We start from the raw sequence: 20,583 nt of genomic DNA, 5'->3' as shown, positions 1-20,583 counted from the left end.
GCCAGAGATTATAATCAGGTAAATATGGTCAATAGTGACAACGAAGTGAATTTCGTAGTTCCTCAGTTCAACAACTCCGAGCCTATACATATTACTTATGATAGTCGGAAGAATTTTGTGACTCCTCTGGTCATTAACTTACCGGGCCTAGTCCCTACCAATTTGATAAAGTCGTGCCTTACAACTACAATGCTACAATGACTGAGAATGGAAAGGATGTTCCTCTACCCTCAATTGTTAACATCACTACTGTAAGCAGGGTCACAAGGAGTGGGCGTATATTTGCAAAAAGGACTGAGGATGTCGCAGCAGGAAAGCAGGCTCATGTTGAGATCCCTTTTGAACCAGTTGGGCAATCTGACAACATGAATCTGAAAACTTATGACGATGAGGTGTTGAAGATCATCAGGAAAAGTGAATACAATATGGTGGAACAATTACTACATATACCTTCCAAGATATCTATGTTATCTTTTTTGATGAACTCTGAGGCTCATCGTGAAGCTTTGCAAAAAGTCTTAGAACAAGCCTATGCAGACCATGATGTGACGGTCAGACAGTTTGATGGTATCGTCGCTAGCATCACGGCATGCAACAACTTGAGTTTCAATAATGAAGAGCTCCCCGAAGAAAGAAGAAATCATAACATGGCACTAAATATATCAATCAACTATATGAATGACTTTGTGTCAAGTGTGTTAGTGTATACAGGCTCGTCTCTCAATGTCATTCCGAAGTCGACGCTTTCCATACTTTCTTTTCAAGGTGGTCTTATGAAGAGTAACAGGATTATTGTCAAAGCTTTTGATGGTTCTAGAAAAACAGTCATTGGAGAAGTCGACCTTCCTATGACCATCAGACCTCATAATTTCCAAATAACATTCTAGGTGATGGACATAGAAGCTGCTATAGTTGTTTATTGGGTCGTCCTTGGATCCATGAAGTTGGGGCAGTCACTTCCACTCTGCATCACAAGCTTAAATTTGTGAAGAACGGGAAGCCAATGACAGTCTGTAGGGAGCAAACACTGGTTGTGAGTCACTTATCATCTTTCTCTTATCTTGAACCTGAAGGAGCGTTTGGAACTCAATTCCAAGCCCTTTCCTTGATTGATAAAGATGTCAAGAGAGGAGTATCCATCTCTTCATTCAAGGATGTACAACGGCTAGTAAATGATGGTATAACCGATGGTTGGGGAATAGTTTTGGATCTCCCAGAAAAAAAACACCGAGAGGGTTTAGGCTTTTCTCCTACTTCCATGAAAATTGCAGACGGAAGTAGATCTGTTCGTTCAATCAAAGAAACTTTCCATAGTGGAGGGTTCATTAATCCCACTTTGCCATAAGTTAGTGCCGTCATTGAGGATGATGATTCAACATGGGAACCCTACATCGACGATCCTGAATACGATCTTAAGGAAGATGATGCATATGTTCCTTTCTAATTTCCTCATCATAAATAACTTGAATATATCTCGGGGTCAGAAGACGAAGTAGCTGAAGCCAATGCCATTGTGGAAGATAATCCTAAAGATGTTCCGACCAACTTCATAGCTCACGGAGTGATTCACCAAAACTGGATCTCTGTTGATGTTCTTCTTGTTGTTCACATTTCAAAGTAATATTTTGTTGTTTGTTTTCTTTTCAAAAAAATTCTTTCGTTATGCCTAAGGCAAAAGCGACAATGTTTGGGCTTGTGTTTCAAGAATTAAATCAACGAAAATGTTATTTTGTTTCCATATTGTTGTTTGTATTATTTTGTTGTTTTTTCAGGAAAATGGTAATCTAAAATAAATAAATAAAAACTTCCAGATAACTGCATATAACTTCACACTTTTATCTGTTTCTAAAACAAGCATAAAATCACATGTGCAGATTAATTCATTACATATCCATTAAAGCCAATGACCCTATGCCCTATTGCAACTTTGAATTCCATGTGTACGAAGCGGAAGAAGAATAAGAGGAAGACATTCTATATGAAATCTCCAAACTGCTCGAAAATGAAGAAAATACCATTCAGCCATTCAAAGAGCCCATGGAAGTAATCAACTTGGGGTTTGAAGAGGATAGAAAAGAAGTCAAAGTTGGAGAATTGCTTGCGCCAGAGGTCAAAGAGAGGATGATAGAGCTTCTCCAAGAATATACCGATGTGTTTGCTTGGTCATACTAAGACATTCCAGGGTTGGACACCGATATTATGGAGCATCGTTTACCATTGAGGCAAGAGTGCCCACCGATCAAGCAAAAGTTAAGAAGAACTCGTCCAAACATGGCGATCAAAATCAAAGAGGAAGTACAAATGCAAGTTGATGCTGGTTTCCTTGTCACATCAGAGTATCCGTAGTGGTTGACCAACATTGTGTCAGTTCCCAAAAAGGACGGGAAGGTTCGCATGTGCGTTGACTACAGAGATCTAAATAAAGCCAGTCCTAAGGATGACTTTCCTCCGTCACACATTGACATGTTGGTCGACAACACTGCCAAGTTCAAGGTCTTCTCTTTCGTGGATGGATTTTCCGGTTACAATCAAATCAAAATGGCGCCCAAAGATATGGAGAAAACAACTTTTATTACACTTTATGGCATACTTTGCTACAAAGTAATGCCTTTCGGCTTGAAGAATGCTGGTGCCACCTATCAGTGAGCTATGACTACTCATTTTCATGACATGGCGCATAAAGAGATTGAAGTCTGTGTAGATAATATGATAGAAAAATCAAAGACTGAGGAAGATCATGTTGAGTATCTTTCAAAACTATTTCAGCGTTTGAGAAAATACAAACTCCACTTGAACCCAAACAAATGCACCTTTGGTGTTCGATTAGGAAAGCTCTTAGGCTTCATCGTTAGTCAAAAGGGTATTTAAGTTGACACCAACAAGGTTAAAGCCATTCAGAAAATGCCAGCACCTCAAACAAAAAAGCAGGTGAGGGATTTCCTTGGACGTTTGAACTACATTTCAAGGTTCATATCTCATATGACTTCTACTTGTGCTCCTATTTTTAAGCTCCCCCAAAAGGATCAGGGTTGTGTTTGGACAGATGATTGTCAAAAAGCCTTCGATATTATCAAAGAGTATTTGCTAGAACCTCCTATCTTGTCCCCGCCAATTGAGGGAAGACCATTGATTATGTATTTGACTATGCTAGAAGAATCTATGGGTTGTGTCTTGGGTCAACAGGATGAAACATGAAGAAAAGAGTATGCCATCTATTATTTGAGCAAAAAATTCACTGACTGCGAGTCATGATATTCCATGCTAGAGAAAACTTGTTGTGCTTTGACTTGGGCTGCCAATCGTGCCCATTAATATATGATGAATCACACAACTTGGTTGATATCCAAGATGGATCCGATTAAGTATATCTTTGAAAATCCTGCATTGATCGGAATAATTGCTCGTTGGTAGATGCTCTTGTCTGAATATGACATTGAGTATCACACCCTAAAAGCTATCAAAGAAAGTGTCTTGGACGATCATTTAGCTCATCAGCCAATCGACGATTATGAGTATATAAATTTTGAATTCCCAAATGAAGATGTGATGTGCTTACAAGCCAAAGATTACAATGAACCACTGCCAAATGAAGGGCCAGAGCCAGATTCTCATTGGGGTTTAATATTTGAAGGAGCAGTTAATGCTTATGGTAATGGTATTGGGGCATTAATCATAACTCCTCATGGAGTACATATCCCTTTTACTGCAAGATTAACATTCAAGTGCACAAACAACATGGCGGAATACGAAGCCCGCGTCATGGGTCTAGAAGAAGCCATTGACCTTAGAATAAAAAATCTCGATGTTTATGGAGACTCAGCTCTAGTTGTCAATCAAATTAAAGGAGAATGGGAAACTCGTCAACCCGACCTAATCCCATACAAAGACTATGTAAGGAGGTTATCTACTTTCTTTAACAAGATTGAATTTCATCACATCCCTCGTAAGGAAAATCAAATGGCAGATGCCTTGGCAACTTTGGCTTCCATGATCATTGTGAATCATTGGAATGATATGCCTAAGATTTATGTTATGCATCTTGATAGACCCGCTCATGTATTTGCAATGGAAGAAGTCTCTGATTATAAGCCATGGTACCGCGACATCAAGTGTTATCTCCAGAGTCAAGAATACCCACCTGTGGCATCAAACAAAGATAAGAAGACCTTGAGAAGACTGGATAGTAACTTCTTTATAAATGAAGACGTGTTATACAAGAAAAACTTTGACATGGTTCTGCTCAGATGCGTGGATAGACATGAAGCAGGCATGTTGATGCAAGAAGTTCACGAAGGTTCTTTTGGTACTCATTCTAACAGACATGCAATGGCTACAAAAATGTTAAGAGCGGGTTACTATTGGCTGACAATGGAAGTTGACTGTTGCAAGTATGTGAAGAAGTGTCACAAATGCCAGATTTATTCTGACAAGATACATGTACCTCCGACTCTTCTCAACGTTCTCTCCTCTCCATGGCCTTTCTCTTTGTGGGGCATCGACATGATTGGTATGATTGAGCCCAAAGCTTCCAACAAATATCATTTTATTTTGGTGGCTATTGATTATTTCACAAAGTGGGTTGAAGCGCCTCATACGCCAATGTGACCAAGCAGGTGGTAGTCAGATTTATCAAGAATCAACTTATTTGCCGTTATGGTGTGCCAAGTAGAACCATCACTGATAATGGTTCAAACCTTAATAATAAAATGATGAAGGAAATTGTGAAGAGTTCAAGATTGAACATCATAATTCCTCTCCCTACATACCTAAGATGAACGGTGTTGTTCAAGTTGCCAACAAGATCATCAAGAAGATCATTCATAAGATGGTAGTGACTTATAAGGACTGACATGAGATGCTCCCTTTTGCTCTGTATTGATATCGTACATCCGTCCGCACTTCAACAGGGGCAACCCCCTTTTCTCTTGTCTATGACATGAAAGCAATGCTCCCAATAGAAGTAGAGATCCCGTCAATGCGTGTCTTGATGGAAGCTAAGTTATCCGAAGCTGAATGGTGTCAAAGCAGGTATGACCAACTGAATTTGATTGAAGAAAAGAGGATGACGACTTTATGTAGCGGCCAATTATATCAGCAAAGAATGAAGAAAGCATTCGACAAGAAGGTTCGACCTCGCGTATTCAGAGAAGGTGACCTTGTGCTTAAAAATATTCAATCTTTCATATCATATTCTAGGGGCAAGTGGACTCCTAATTATGATGGCCCATATGTTGTCAAGAAAGCCTTCTTCGTGGGGGCCTTACTTCTTACAAATATGGATGGTGAGGAGCTCCCACGTCCTGTGAATACTAACACAGTCAAGAAACACTCCGCCTAGAAAAATAAAAGAACAACTCGCTAAGTCAAAAACCCGAAAAGACAGCTTAGGAAAAAATGAGCGTTTGATACACTGAAAACCCGAAAGGGAAGTCCAGGACAAAAATTAGGGACATAAACAAAAAATGATATCCTGGTAGATTGAAAACCTGAAAAGGCAATCTAGGCAAAAACAAAGGATTATGGCAAGTAACTACATCAGATCAGATTGGGTCCCTTGAAGCCATGCCTGCCTGTCAAAGCTCTCAACTGGCTCTTATTAGAAGCCCAAATACATCTGGAATTCAAATTTGTTAGGGAGAATAGTTTCATTGTATTTTAATGTAGCCTTTTCCCATATTACCATTTTTCTAACTTATTAAAAATCCATGGGATCACGCCATTTACGGAACACCATTCTATCAATAAAATTCGAGACTTATCCATTTGTTGGTAATCCTTATTTTATTTCTGCTCCGCAAAAAATATCATTTTTACTTTGATAACGATTCTTGAAACAAATATTTGAAAAAATTGTTTTCTTTTGATTTGTGAATGCAAAAAAGAACGTCCACAGTTAAATCCCCAAGCGCGCGGGTAAGCTATGAAGTGTTGGATGTTGGAACTCCATGTTCCCCAACAAAGTGCTAAAACTGTATTTTCTATCAAGCTTTAAAATAAACAATCAAGCTTTTTCAACGATCTTAATTATCCCCGATGGAAGCTGTAAATTTTGATGATGTCCCCGGAAGAATCATTTTGAAGGTTTTTCTGACCAATCTACACTCATCCTTGGTAGAGTCTACATGTTTTTTGATTTCCTAAGTGAAGTCTTCTTCTCCAGAGAAATTGGAACCCTGCAACAAGATCTTTTCTCCATCAAAGATTCACATTTCCTCCCCAGACGAAGCATCTTCCTCTCCCCGGAGAGAATTGGACCTCGTGATGAGACTTTTCTCCTTTGGTGACCTTTAACTCATCTCTAGTGATGTTTTCCACCTTCATGAGACTAGCCAAACTCTTGTTGAGCTATGAAACATATTATGTCCCCAACGTGTCTGTTTTTGTCAGCATAAACATAACGTGCATACATGCATATGCACATACATGCATATATATGATGAATAACCAAATTCACATCCATTTTGCATTCCTTGATGAAATTTGCCTCAATTTCTTTGACTATGTTCATCCTTGGGTGTTATGTTTGCTTCCCCATAGGAGTCGTCAACCTTAAGGAGAGAGTTTATATCCTTTCTAATTCCCCACTGAGTTTATTCCTCGTGGAAGATGGTTGCTTTAGTTGTCCTTTTCCATCTTTGGATAGGATAAAATCCCAATTGAGCTCCATTCTCCATTGGGAGAGTCTTGCTTGATTGTTTTCTCTCCAGTTGTTCCTGGAGTGAGCCAAATATTTGTAAGTTAATGGTGAATCTCTCTAGGTTCTTAAACCTAGATCGAGAGTGCATTTATTTTGCACTGTTTCCCTAGGAGAATCATCTTTATTATCTCCAGTAAAGACATATCCTTTTCCCCAGTATGGACACAAGTGGTTATCTCTTTTGAGAAGCTTGTTTATCCCGAAGGAATTATCAACATAGAAGTTTTCTTCCATCAGATGGTTTTCTCTCTAGAGAAGTTTGATGAAGACTTCCAACAGGTAGTTGTCTCTTTATTTGAGAAGCCTGTTTCATGATCTCTGATCCCTAATAAGTAGTTGTCTTTTCCCGAGAAACTTATTCTATTTCTGGATGCCCACTTTGGATAGCAGATGGAAATCTCTTTTTGAGAAGTTTATTTATCCCCAAAGAAGTTATCAACATATCAAACGTTCTTTCCAACAAATGGTCATCCCCCAAGAAAATTTCGTCAGAGAAGTTTATTGAAGACTACTACAAGCACCTTTCTTTTATCACAGGACTTTATATCCCCGGTGAGGTGTTCCGTTACAAGAACTTATATCACCAGTGAGGTGTTAATCACAACCAATGGTACTTTTCCCTGTAAATCACAGTGGAAGTCTGTTGAAGATCCTTACGGTGATTTTCTCTTTATTTGAGAATTCTAGTTTTTTATAAGATTAACTGACCCGCATCCTTCGAAGATCCTCGGTGAAGTTACTTCTCTTTCCCTAACAAGTGGTCACCTTTTTAGGAGCTTGTTCATTGATCCTTTCCGAGAGAAAAACTTGTTTAAAGAAGAAACCAAGGCCGTTCGCTGACTTATGACCCGAATTGTGGATAAGTTTATTTTGCCTTTTCTAAGTGGAATACTTAAGTAAAGAAGAAGCTGGATTATGTTTTGATCATGTAAGCTTATTTGGACTCGTTATTTGAACATGCGGTCATCTCTACCTTTGAGAAACCTGTTGCGAAATCCATAACTCGTCATTTGAACAGGCGGTCATCTCTACCTTTGAGAAACCCGTTGCGAAGATATTTCCTCAGTGAAGCGTACTTTTGTTTGGACTCGTTATTTGAACAGGCGGTCATCTATACCTTTGAGAAACCTATTTCGATCCAATATATTTATAATAAGATGATTACCTTTGCTTAGGCTACCACATGTTTGGTAGTAGGTAATATACCTCCCTTCTTGAGCTACCCTATTGTTTAAGTTTCCCCATGATTGGTAGTCGGTAGTCTCATTCCCTAGTAGGGTTGAGAATCTCATCCCCTCGGAGAAATCACCCCTTTCTCAATTGAAGTCATGATCCTTTGGAATGATCTATTCCCTAGGAAGCCCTGATCCATTGGAATTTGCAAATCTTCTTCCTTAGTTGAAGTTATAATCTTTTCCTTAGTGGAATTTCCTTTTGTCTGTCCCCATAGTGTTGTTCCTTTATCCCTATGTGTTTTCTCAACTAATATTACTCCCTTGTGACATTGCTTATCACAAAATTCTAGAGTCCCGCATGCATATCATATCATAAACACTTGGTGGCCTCTTAGGGCCAAAAATTGTGCATGTTTGTATTTAAGTCTCTCCAATCACGTCGAGATGAAAATTCCAATATTCATATCTCTGGATTGAAGAAACTTAAATAGGGGTATCTGTCATACCCTAATATTCAATCCTAACATGCCATCATTATTTGTATCATTTTCATGACATCTAGCATCTTTGCATTACTAACCTATTGAAAATACAAAAAGATTTTCTACTTTGTTTGTCTTAAGCTAGGATTTTACACCAAGAGCTTTCAAAGATTGATCAATCAAGACTTGGCATGAGTTTCAACATTTAAACCTCCTCATCCTTTCTAAGTGATCAAGTGACTTCCATCAACAAGAATCAATTTCAAGATCATTCTATCTCATATTCATCAAGGCCAGAGTTCATTTGATACCCTAAACTAGGGTTTTGACCCAAAGTCAAATGGTTGACTTTTTATCCATGACATGATCCCAAAGCTTGAAGTATGGTTCAAATACTTCAAATAGATCATAAGTAATCCATTCACATCATCGAATGTACCCAAGAGATCCCATTCATTAAAGATTGCAAGAATTTGATCCATTTGATACAAAGTCAACTAAGGCAAAGTCAAACTTTGACTTTTGACATTTTTGGTCAACCATGGACTTCTCAACCCAAGGATCATTAAAATATGGTTTATGGATGCATTTGATCAAGAGAAAACAATAAATTGGAGGTTACTTGCAAAAAGGGCAAGATCTGGTTTTGTAAATTTTTCAAAGTGATGAAAAAATACATGTTCAAGTACCCATCTTTCCAAGGCCATAACTTGTGATCCAGGTCACCATTTTCTTTGATCCAATGATAATATTAAAGGTATTACTTCATAATTCAACTTTGTCCTTGATGATTGATTCCCAAAAAATGCAAGGATTTCAAGTTATGAAGCCATGAAGTTGGTACCATAAAATTGAAACACTTAGAAACAGTTTCAACCAAATCTGCCTTCAAAAAGTGGCTTACTTGATCATCATTTTTAACCATGATCCATATTGATTAAAGGAACACTCCCAACATCAAAGTTGTAGAGGATGGTCTTAGATTTCCAAAAATTCCAAGAGCATGAAATTATCATATTTGATTTAGAGGAGTTTCGAAGAGACGAAGTTGACTCTCCAAATCTAAAATTTGGGTTATTTTCATGATAAGTTCATCATGCAACCTTGAGTTAAAGCTATATAATCTTAATTTGCAGACTATCTTGCTTCTAAATCTCACCTTAATCATAAGATTACACAAACCCTTGGTGCATTATACAAGGGATTGAGCCATTGACCAAGTCTTAATGCCATTTTTGGAAGGTTTTGCAAAAAGCTTCATATCCATTTTGATAAAGGCCAACTTTTCCAACCACTCTTGCATTGAGCTTCCAACTTGTTTCTTCTGATCACACTTAACCTCTAAACTAGAAATCAACATCCTAAACCTCAAGAAAAGTACCTCTAAACTCCTCCTTTCACTCCACCTTTTCATCATGATCCATTATGCATTTTTGTGCAAAATGAAACCAAGTCACCAAACTAGCATTCCAATTGAACCAAGATTGGTTTCTGCAAGTTACATGAACCATATGGAGCCTCTATAAATAGAGAGATAAGCCTCATAACTCAACACACCAGAATTGGCACAAAAACTCCATTGTATCAAATTCTCCAAACCTCAAACTTCCAAATTCCATTGGGCTTGTGTTTTCTCTAAACCAACACTTCGAACAACTTCTAAACATCCATTAGAAGGTGTCTAAACACTTGAACAACTTTTATAACAGGCCTACCATCATCTTCTAAATCACATTTTCATAGCTTGCAACTTGATTTAGAAAGGAAAAACCACGCACTCTCAACTAAATCCAGGCATTTAAACACCTTCCTTGAGGTGTAAGGAAGTTGTTCAGATCATAAAATCACATATGGAACACCCCTATTTGAAAACACGATTTTCATTTTTGAGGTATGTATTCATTTATGAAATTTATGATTTAAGGCACCATTTTGCATCATTCTTTTTATCATTTCACTTGCCAAGATGTGAGGAACAAAACCCCCATGACAATTGGTCTTAATAGGTGATGCTTCGAATTTATTTTTAAATTCAATTTTTAGGGTTCATATGCATTTTTTATTTATTTCTGGAGATTTATGAAAAATAAATGAAATTGGTTAATACCATTAGATTCCTTGCGAAATTTTAAGTAATTTTGGTCTTTACAACTTTTGATTTCGTTAAGAATTGAGAGAGTTGGAGTTTTGAGAAGTTGTGAAAATGGTGGAAATAATGGATTACGGGATGAATGAGGAAGATGAAGTTTAGAGCCATTTTTAAATTTTAAAAGTGACTTTAATATATATTTTAATTGATGTAACTTAATATATGAATTGACATTGCGCACCAGTGGTAAAACACTGGTTTGTTAAGAATCTTGATGTGGTTTCAAACCTGGTTAGTGTAATGTTTATTTTTTTTCTCACTTGTTAAATGTTCTTTTTTATTCATAACTTCAAATATCCATAACTTCATAATCCCTTAGCATTTTTGACCCATTCTTTTTGCCATGTGTTCATGAGAATGTCTATTTTATGATGACATAAAAAAATCCCAAAAATGTTATTTATTTCACCACTTTTGATTGGATGGAAAACATGTGCTTTAAGTGTTTTTTTTAGGCTCCTAATTAATTCTTTTGGCTTATGTCTTGTTTGTTCTTGATGTTGAAAGCTTGTATGATTAAAGCGCACTCTTTTAAATGTTGATTGTTATACTTAACATGTTTGAACTAGATTATCTTCATACAATGTATCAATTGATTCACCTTGAAAACATTTTTGAATGAATGGTTAGGAGGTGATTAAGTTTACCACTTAAGCTTGGTCTTATCATGAACTTTGATTTACGTTTAATTTTTATTTTGTGAAGACTTATAATGTGATGCATGTTTGACCTAAATTAATTCATGTTGTGTTTACCATGTACCAATGAATTCTTTTACCATGTCAAATATGATTTTGTCGTCGCCATCAATGTGTTGTGTCTTGTGATATTATGTGAAACTTCGTCATGTCTTGTTTATGTTTATCTCAATGCCTAAAAACCATGATAAATATTGTAATTCACACCTCACTCACCTTGCTATTACCATTGTATTTATCCATATTTTGTGCCTTAATGTTAATGCATGTTCAACCTTGTTATTATTTATATCCAAGGGAAATGAATCATGACATTTTTGTCATTTAGCATGTGTGTGTTCATCTGTATTCTATACAACTTTACTTCCCCTTAATCCAAAAGTTTTAGATACAATCTTAGGTTCCCCTGAATGTAAAACTTAGGATTCTCTCTCTCTCTCTCTCTCTCTCTCTCTCTCCCCCCTCCCCTTCTTATAACCACTTTCATAATAAACTTTGACTTAGGTCATTGTTTTCCCTTTTATTTCTTAATTAAATGATTCAAAACACTTAAGCATATTCAAAGATCTTTTCATAAGAACTAAAAAACATAAACTTAATTCAAACCCTTTTGCCACTTTGGCTTTTCCATGTTTAAAACCTTTTCATAAAAGGATTAGACATGAGTCAAACCTAGTTGAGATTTAAATCTCCTATCCCATAACATTGTTGAGATTGATATTGATTTTTTTTCCATTTGGAAGAGGTATGTAGCATACTTGTTGATTTTATATCCAAGTGAGAGCCCTTCTTTCAATTTGATGCAAAGATCTATCTTCCACATGTTTTTGGTGGTTTAAAAGTGAGTTTTCTCCTTAAGATGACAATTTGTATCTTTCTTATAAAATCAACCCCAACAAACCCCTTCTTACTTTTGAACCCGAACTACGAGGTTTTGATCCTTCACGGGTACATAAGCATAAGACTCAATGTCTTTCTAAATCATCAAACAATAAAAATATGTTCTTTTTATCATCTCCCCAATCAAATAGAAAACAATTTTAAACCAAACACATATATTTAAAAGGTTCCTGTAGAGTATTACATATGATTAGGGTTTAGGGAAGGTAACATTCTGAGGTTGTTTTGCTTTCTGGCTCTGAAACTTGAAGCATTCTGAAGTAAGGAAGTTTTCATGAATCAAAAAAGTTATGATTATAAGCAATCTTATCGATTTTTATTCCTGATTCTGAATAGTTTCTGCATTTAATGGTTGTCTTGTCGTTTGATTTCGTGTGGTTCTTAGTGGAGACAATTGTCCCACTTTCTGAGCATGCATGATTAAAGCGTGACACATTGGGTTTAAAAAATCTTGGAATTAGGTCTAAAACTTTACACTTCCCCCCATGACTGCACACACCTTTTTGTCATCATTGCAAAAATTATCTATTTAAACTCACATCACTCACATTTTCACACTACACGCACATTTATCCTACACTTTCAAGTTTTTCAAACCTCAAACTCTCTCTCTCCCTCTCAAATGTTATTAATCTTCATCCTCTCTCACTCAAATGGATGAATAAAAATCTTCAATGTCTTAACAATCTTCAAAGGCTTCAAAGAAAACTGAACAACAACTCTCTCAAAGTAGATCAAAGACTGCTCAACAACAACTGATTCAACAACAGTTTCAACAACTGCAACTATATCATAATAGATCTCATCCTAGATTTGTATCTATTAAAGGAACTCCCTAAGTCAAGGAAGAAATAAACGGAAGTACTACTTAGGTGGAGAACTATCATATCTTCACAAAGATTGATCCTCCTGAAGTTTTGGCATACTACATGAACATCTGTCATGAAGATGGTGTTGATCCTTTGGTAGATCCCCTAAATCTCCCAAATAACTACCCAGTTGTTCTGCCGCCTACTCCTTCTTCCCCAAAGCCTTGTTTTTTCTAAAAAATGTCTTAGCACTTGTATTTATATATAAGTGTGTATGTATGTCTTTTATGTTTTTCTTGTTGTATTTCGTTTGTAGTTCTTGTTAAGTTCTTTGTTATTCTATTTTGATGTTTTTAAATTGTACTTTGCACTACCTTTTTGGCATGTTCTTAAATCAATGAAGTTGTTTTATTTATGTTGTCTTCTATCTTTTTGATTGATGACAAAGGGGGAGAAAACATAACATTCTAAAGGGGAAGAATTAAGAGTTTATTTTGATGTCTAAATTCCAAAATAAAAAACCCAAACATTTTTTAAATGTTTCTGTTAACAAATACTTCGAGAAAAGTTTGTTAAGTGTTTTTGCAGGGTTAACTCTTAAGATTCAGAATGGTGTGTTAAGCTTATTTCTCAAGAATCAAAATGATTCTCAAAGAAGTTCTAGAAGAAAGTTTGTTAAGTGTTTTTGCAGGGTTAACTCTCAAGATTCAGAATGGTGTGTTAAGCTTCTTTCTCAAGAATCAGAATGATTCTCAAAGAAGTTTCGGAAAAAAGGTACTCAAAGAAGTTTTTGAAGAAAGGTCCTCAAAGAAGTTTTTGAAGAAAGGTCCTCAAAGAAGTTTCTGAAAAAAGTTTTTATGAAGGTCTATCAAAAGGATGATGTTATCAACCAGTGTTCTGGACAACATCAATCAACTTTTGAAGTTAAACTAGATTTTGACTAATTATTCATTCTGGTACTTCTAAAGGTAAATCAGGAAAGTGTTCTTTAATTCTGAGTTTATCTTTATAGGACTATACATCTCAAGGGGAGCTTTTTGCTTCTATAAGACGTATTCTTCTGTGATTACCTTGTACAAAACTGTTCATCAAAATACATGTTTTGTCATCATCAAAAAGGGGGAGATTGTTAGAATAAGATTTGGTTCTACATCTATACCTTGAGTTTTGATGATAACAATGTTGTATTTGTGTGTGAACAATTTTGTTACCCTAATGGTTTGTTATTGTGTAGCTTTAACAAACAGTTTTGATTCTATTCATATGATGTGCAACATCATTAGTTTCTGAACTTTGCGTTCCAAATTCGCTTATGCGTTGCAATTAGAAGTTCTGAAAGACGTCAATATTGTAGTTGCAATGTTCTTTATGCTTTTGTGTTACCTCACCCATCAGAGCTTCTGAGGAAACTTTATATTGTTGTTGCAATGTTCTCTCAATTTCTGCTTCTGGACGTGACTCTGACCAATAAGCTTATGAAGAATGGCAAGCTTCTAAAGTTGTGTTATGTAACTGAAGATTCTGAAGATCTCAAGACAGATGATTGAAGTTATCAAGGTTCTGACTGAAGATTCTGAAGATCTCAAGACAGATGATTGAAGTTATCAAGGTTCTGACTGAAGATTCTGAAGACATTGAAGAACTCAAGCCAGACTACTGATGATGTCAAGTTTCTGACCCAAGGTTATAAAGTTTCTGAATCCAGCTCTCTACTTCTTCACTTCATGCTTCAATCATCTTTTATCATAAGCCAATGAGTCTGAAGATAAGATCAAATGAGAATGTGATCAAATAGTACATATTACAAATCGAACAACCATTCCATTACTTGATTTCGTGGGCAAGGACTGTAATATTCATCACACCTGCCATTGAATATTTGGGCTAAAGCACAATACGTGGTACCATTCCTTTCTCATCCAACAGTGGACAAGTGCTTAAGGAGCTTTCCCCATTTTTCCCTCCAACGATCACATGCTTAGACTATATAAGCATGCATTGGAGACTTGAAGAAATTATTGATATACACAAGTATTTTGATAAGATAATTTTCTTTGTGAAAAGCTATCATCTTTTGTATACATTGTGCTCTTTAAGTATTTATTATTCATTTTGTGTAAATCTGATTTTGAAGAAGCATCTTGTAACACAAAAACTTTTATTCAAACTATTTGTTTGATTCCTTAAGGAGGTTATCCTTGAGAAGACAAAGAAGGTTGTTCTTTGTGAGTCCTTAAGGAGACTTAGGTTAGTTGGATCCTTAAGAAGACAAAGAAAAATATTCTTTGTGTTTATTATAATTTGTTGATTATAGTGGATTAAGTCCTTCTGTATAAGGAAAATCACCTTGGCGGGTGGATTGAATTAACTTTGAGTTTCAAGCGAACCAGGATAAAAATATTTGTGTTTTTATCTCTTCATTATTTAACTTGTTAGTGATATTTTTTTTTGGAAAAAGCTTTTGCTTGTAAAACCCAATTCACCCTACTTCTTGTGTTTTTCACACCTTCATTACTCTGTTGCATGTTTGTGGTTATTACTTTGATGCACTACTGCAAAATAAATTTGTTTGCCGCTTTTTTTTTGTATTTATTAAAAAGTATTTCACAACGGTCATAGGTACCAACCATGATGAAAAGTGGCGTTTGATCATGCTTTCGAATCTTAGCACCTAAAATTTTGTTTTTCATTTATTTTTATGCCAATTTTCACCACGGTTGGAAAAGTGGCGCCTGGTCATGAGTTCGAATCCTAGCACCTGAAGTTTTATTTTTATTTATTTATTAAAAAACATACAACAACGATTGTTTAAAGTAACTGTTATGATATGTTGAGACATACAACAACAACTGTTTAAAGTACCAATTGTGATAGGTTAGATTCTACAATTTTGTTTTAATTTATTTTTAAGCTACTTTTCGCCGCGGTTGGAGCTTCCACCGTGGTGAAAAGTCACTCAGGGTCATGGGGAAATATAAACCTGTTTATTGAGTTTCTTCACCATTCTTAAACAAATATTTGTCGTCTATTTAGTAAGTATCAACGCTTAAGCCACTACCATTAGTGATCCCCGTGAAACCTAAAACTTAGATGAACTTCTAACTTAGACGGACTTCATCTTCTACGTCCAAATATCTTCTTCAATTTACGAAACTCTATTTCTTCACTAAGCCAAGCTTGAAAACATGATTTCTTCAATAAATAAAACTCGAAAACATCATTTCTTTCATTAACAAATTTCATAACTCCATCACCTCTTCTCCAACTTGAATGAGACAAAGAAAACATGGATTCAAGTTAGCAATGTTAGTTGTTGTTGTTGTTGTTGTTCTTGTTCTTGTTGTGATTCTTGTTGTTCTTTTTATTGTTGTTGTTCTTTTTGTTGTTGTTGATCTTGTTGTTATTCTTGTTGTTCTTTTTGTTGCTCTTATTGTTGTTCTTGTTGTTCTTCTTCTTGTTTATTGTTGTTATTTTTGTTGTCATTCCTGTTCCTGTTGTTCTTGTTGTTCTTGTTTTTGCTCTCTTTGTTGTTGTTATTGTTGTTCTACTACTGCATTTTCTATATTTTATTAAAAGACATACAACAATAGTTGTTTAAAACAACTGTTGTGATAGGTTGAGACATACAATAACGGTTATTTAAAGTAACCATTGTGGTAGGTAGCGCGCTACTTGACTTATAATCATGTTCGCACGAACGTAGTGGAAAGCATCATACATAGAATCACACCTTACCTCATAATGGTTGGTCCATCATGGTGGTATCCCTTTTCCAACCGTTATGATAGGTGTTTTTCGTAGTAGTGATGAAGGGTGCACGTGTAACACCTATATTTTAGAAATTATATATGTATCTTTTATATATAAAGAGTCGGGGTTTTAGGGTGTTACAACAAGCGATGTACAATGATATTTATAAAGGGTTAGATGACTAGTTCACGTGAGGTGAAAGGCTTTGTCTATAAGCATGATGCTTTTTGGTAAGAATATCTAATGTGTGATCTTTCTGAGTTAAGATCTATCCATTCATCCTGTTTGACGAGAAGTATTTATAGAGGCCTTAGAATCAATGTTTTCTTGGGAAAGGTCACCGCCCACTCAGTCATTGATGGACCTCTTTGTTGATCAATATTTCTCAAAAACATTCCCTCTAGGAATTTATCTTATATACTATGTTCTAATTAATGTACTTTCTCCGTCCTAAAATAAGTGTCATACTTGACACTTTTACACGTATTAAGAAAATGTAATAAATGAAAGAGAAAATAATGATTTTATCAAATTATCCTTATTAGCTATTGGTGTATTCGAATTAACATTAATGTAAAATTAGAAAATAATAAATTAAGAGTATTAATTAGATTGTACAATTAGAAGATAAAAATTAAATTTGCTAAATGACAAATATTTTGGAATAAATAATTTTTTTAAATACGACATTTATTTTGGAACGCATGAAGCAATCTATATTACTTTAACATAATTGATATTGTATTATTTTAAAAAAAATGGCACTTTACTTAAATAAAATATCTAATCACTTTCTCAAATATCCTTCACACAATTTTGGTTTAACGAAAAAAGAGAGAAAAATAATTAACTTAGAGGAGAGATAATCTACTCGGATAAATTGTTACATATTCTAAAAGAGATTAATTATTATGCACCGTCAGTGTAAAAAAATTTACACGGTCAATACATCACAATCATCCGTTTGTGTTACTTTACATGTGATTATAATAAAAGTCAAACTTCTTTAACAAATCAATGGTTGTAATTAACTGATAGTGTAAAATATCTTTACACTGTCAGTGCATTTCAATTAAATCCATTCTAAAATATATGTATATTTACATAAATGAGACATTGCCTCTGGTAATTATATAGGAAAAAGATTATGGTCACATGAATTTTTTATATTAATTGTTGGTCTAGTATCAACAGGAAATTGTTGCCTCAATCCTCTATGATTTTTGTATCATCTCTTAAAAAAAATTAAAATTGTTCATCAAAATATGATTGTTTTCCATAATAAAAAAACTGAGAAATTGTTAAACTAAAGATAATTTAAAGAATGCTTAAACAATCAATTGGTCCCTGTAAGTTGTCGTGTTTTTTTATTTGGTCCCTGGATCTTTTTTGTTTGGATTGCATCCTGATATGTTCCAATCTTGTTGTTTTAAGTCCCTGACATCAAACTGGTGTTAGAAAAATACTTATGTGTCTAACGGAGCTAAGCTGGATTTATGTTTTTAATTTTATGTTAATTCTCAATAATATCACGTGGAATATATATTGGATAATATATAGAAGGAGGGGGCAAAATAGAAATTACAAATATTGTATCTTCTTCTTCCCTTCTGGTAGTCCATTATGTGTTGTTTTCTTTTTCATCTTCACATTAACCCATGGCTACATCCTCCGTTGGTAACATAACCTCGTCTCAAATCCCGGTATGTGATTGCAATAGATCTATGAAGATGTTCGTTTCAAATTCAGCTCAAAAACCTAAAAGGAGATATTAGAAATTTCAAAATTCAGGAGTTACGTCTAGTTGCAAGCTGTTCATATGGGATGATGAACTTGAATGTAACATATCTATTGAATTCATACATTCAAGTGGTTGCAATTCCTCAGAGGTTGTGAATAATTCAGGTTGTATTATTAAAGTCATTGAGGCTAGGAGAAAAGAAAAAATGAAGATGAAGTTGGAAAACGAAAGGAAAAAAAGTCAATTTGTATAAGATGTTGTTGATTTTGTCTACGTGTTTGTTCATTGCCTGCAATAAATGGTTGTGATTATAGTGAATTGTGTGTGTAACTCTTTATTAATGAATGCAGTTTTGAATATATGACAATTTTCATCGCTATATGTTTATGAGTTTTTTGATTTTAGTCCCTTTAAGTTTCTGTGTTTTTGATAGTTGTCCCTATATGTTTTTGTGGTTTTGATAGTCGTCCCTAGCTATTTAATATATTTCATCCATGTTTATGAATGACCTATATTGCATTTGAATATTGTCAATAGGAAAAAAAGTTTGCACAAACAGATAATGTATTATATATATTCTTAAAGGTCTTGGCCAAATTAAATAAAGCCAGAATCTAAGAAACACATAAAGCCACAATGGTATAACGGTCTTGAAATATAGGTATTAAAATACATGATAAAATAGAAACACGTCTTGGACATAAAGGTCTTAAAATGCATCATAAAACATAAATATGTCTTGGCCATAAACGTCTCAAAATACATGATAAATACATGCATCACAATACATCATAAAGGTTTCAAATATCATAACACAAAAAATATGTCTTGGCAATCACTTCCTTATTCTATAACTTCTCCTCAGTTTTGGACTAAGTGCCTCAACAACAGATTCAGTAATTGTTTGCTTCTTTGTTATACCATTAATGATGATCCTGTTGAATTGTTTATTCGCAATCCAATTACAAAGTCTTTCTTTTTCATTTCTAGTTTGGAGTCACTTAGAAAAAACCATATATTTTCTAATATAAATCTCATTTAATCTCATGGCTCTTCAGATGACTATTTGATATTTCATTTTGAAAACACAGCGGATTGGTCACCAAGTAGTTATATATGCAATATTTATCATGGAAAACAAGGTGTGTGGAAAACCATGGAAAACAATTTTTTATGTGGTGGTAGAAATATGAAATTTGAGATGATGTTTCACAATTGAGCACTTCATTTCATTTCAAATTGCTCTAATTACTTTACGGGATTGAGTCCTTTTTATAAGCCATACATAATGGCTTATGATTTTGTTAAAGGAACTTCAACTATTATTAAGTTGCCAAGGGAAGCTATAAAAGGTTTTCACACGGATGTAACATGGACATATTTGATTGGGGCAAAGTGACAAGTTCCAACCGTTCTAATTGCTTAGTGAAATCAAGAAAGTCTGTTTTTACTATTTGGTTTTTAAAAGATTACAAGTCATGTTTATGGCAAAAGATTTTGAAGGTGAGAGTGAATGCATTGGGGTTAGAAGAGAAAGATACTTATGTTACCGGATTTGTTGTCTTGAACGACAATATTTTAGTTTTTTCTACGGATCAAATGATTTATAATTGTGGTTTCGATGGAGAAACATTTATGATGGTGGAAGAAATAGGCTCACACCGTTGTGGATCAAAACCTCAATTTATTTCCTACTCAAACACTCTTCGTTCGTGTGGGACTAATGTTCAAACAATACCTTGATAGAATCAAATGATGTATGAAGGCAAGTTTAATAGATTATTAGGGTTTTTGATAAGTTGTAATATCTATATTTAATTTAATATAATTGAAGGGATTATTTATTAATTTGAATTTATTAAAGTTGATACCAATTCTCTTGATAATGATTATACAACTTGTGAATGCAAGAGAGTACACTGTTCAAATAAAAAATATTGATATGAGTAAGCATTTCTAAAAGGATAGTGAGGAGTGTGCTCTTTGGGGTCACACTATTATAAATAATATAACCAAACTTTCACCTCACCCTATCAAAAATCGAGATAAAAGGTTAAGGCGCGTCATATTTTATATTATTTTTTAAATTGATGCCTTTCTTTTTATTTTATTTTTAACTTTTAAGTTAATGATCTATTCCTTTGGTTATATTTAATAATCAGGGGATTAAATTATCATATTT

The 20,583-nt window shown here is 34.6% G+C and overlaps 1 protein-coding gene and 1 pseudogene across 1 annotated transcript; both read left to right on the top strand.

Annotated features, from left to right (window-relative positions):
- Positions 1 to 3,411: 3,411 nt before the first annotated feature.
- LOC127079877 (uncharacterized) lies at positions 3,412 to 13,976 on the top strand. Its single transcript, XM_051020231.1, has 3 exons — positions 3,412 to 4,183; positions 13,602 to 13,684; positions 13,923 to 13,976. Exons 1-3 carry the CDS (start codon positions 3,412 to 3,414, stop codon positions 13,974 to 13,976), a joined length of 909 nt encoding a protein of 302 aa, XP_050876188.1.
- A 5,248-nt stretch (positions 13,977 to 19,224) lies between these two features.
- On the top strand, positions 19,225 to 20,144 carry LOC127079876 (uncharacterized; annotated as a pseudogene).
- The last annotated feature ends 439 nt before the right edge of the window (positions 20,145 to 20,583 follow it).

The sequence above is a fragment of the Lathyrus oleraceus genome, chromosome 5 (genome assembly GCF_024323335.1).
Source record: "Lathyrus oleraceus cultivar Zhongwan6 chromosome 5, CAAS_Psat_ZW6_1.0, whole genome shotgun sequence".
NCBI classification, from domain to species: domain Eukaryota; kingdom Viridiplantae; phylum Streptophyta; class Magnoliopsida; order Fabales; family Fabaceae; genus Lathyrus; species Lathyrus oleraceus.
Note: the sequence above shows the minus strand (reverse complement) of the source record. Positions and strands in the feature narration are given on the sequence as shown.

Excerpts from the sequence above, each read along its gene's own strand:
- LOC127079877 (XM_051020231.1), top strand. The coding sequence starts at position 3,412 with ATGCTCTTGTCTGAATATGACATTGAGTATCACACCCTAAAAGCTATC. Across the intron at positions 4,184-13,601 it reads GACCTTGAGAAGACTGGATA|GGTTAACTCTCAAGATTCAG; the intron begins GTAACTTCTTTA and ends GTGTTTTTGCAG. Across the intron at positions 13,685-13,922 it reads AAAGAAGTTTCGGAAAAAAG|GACTATACATCTCAAGGGGA; the intron begins GTACTCAAAGAA and ends TTATCTTTATAG.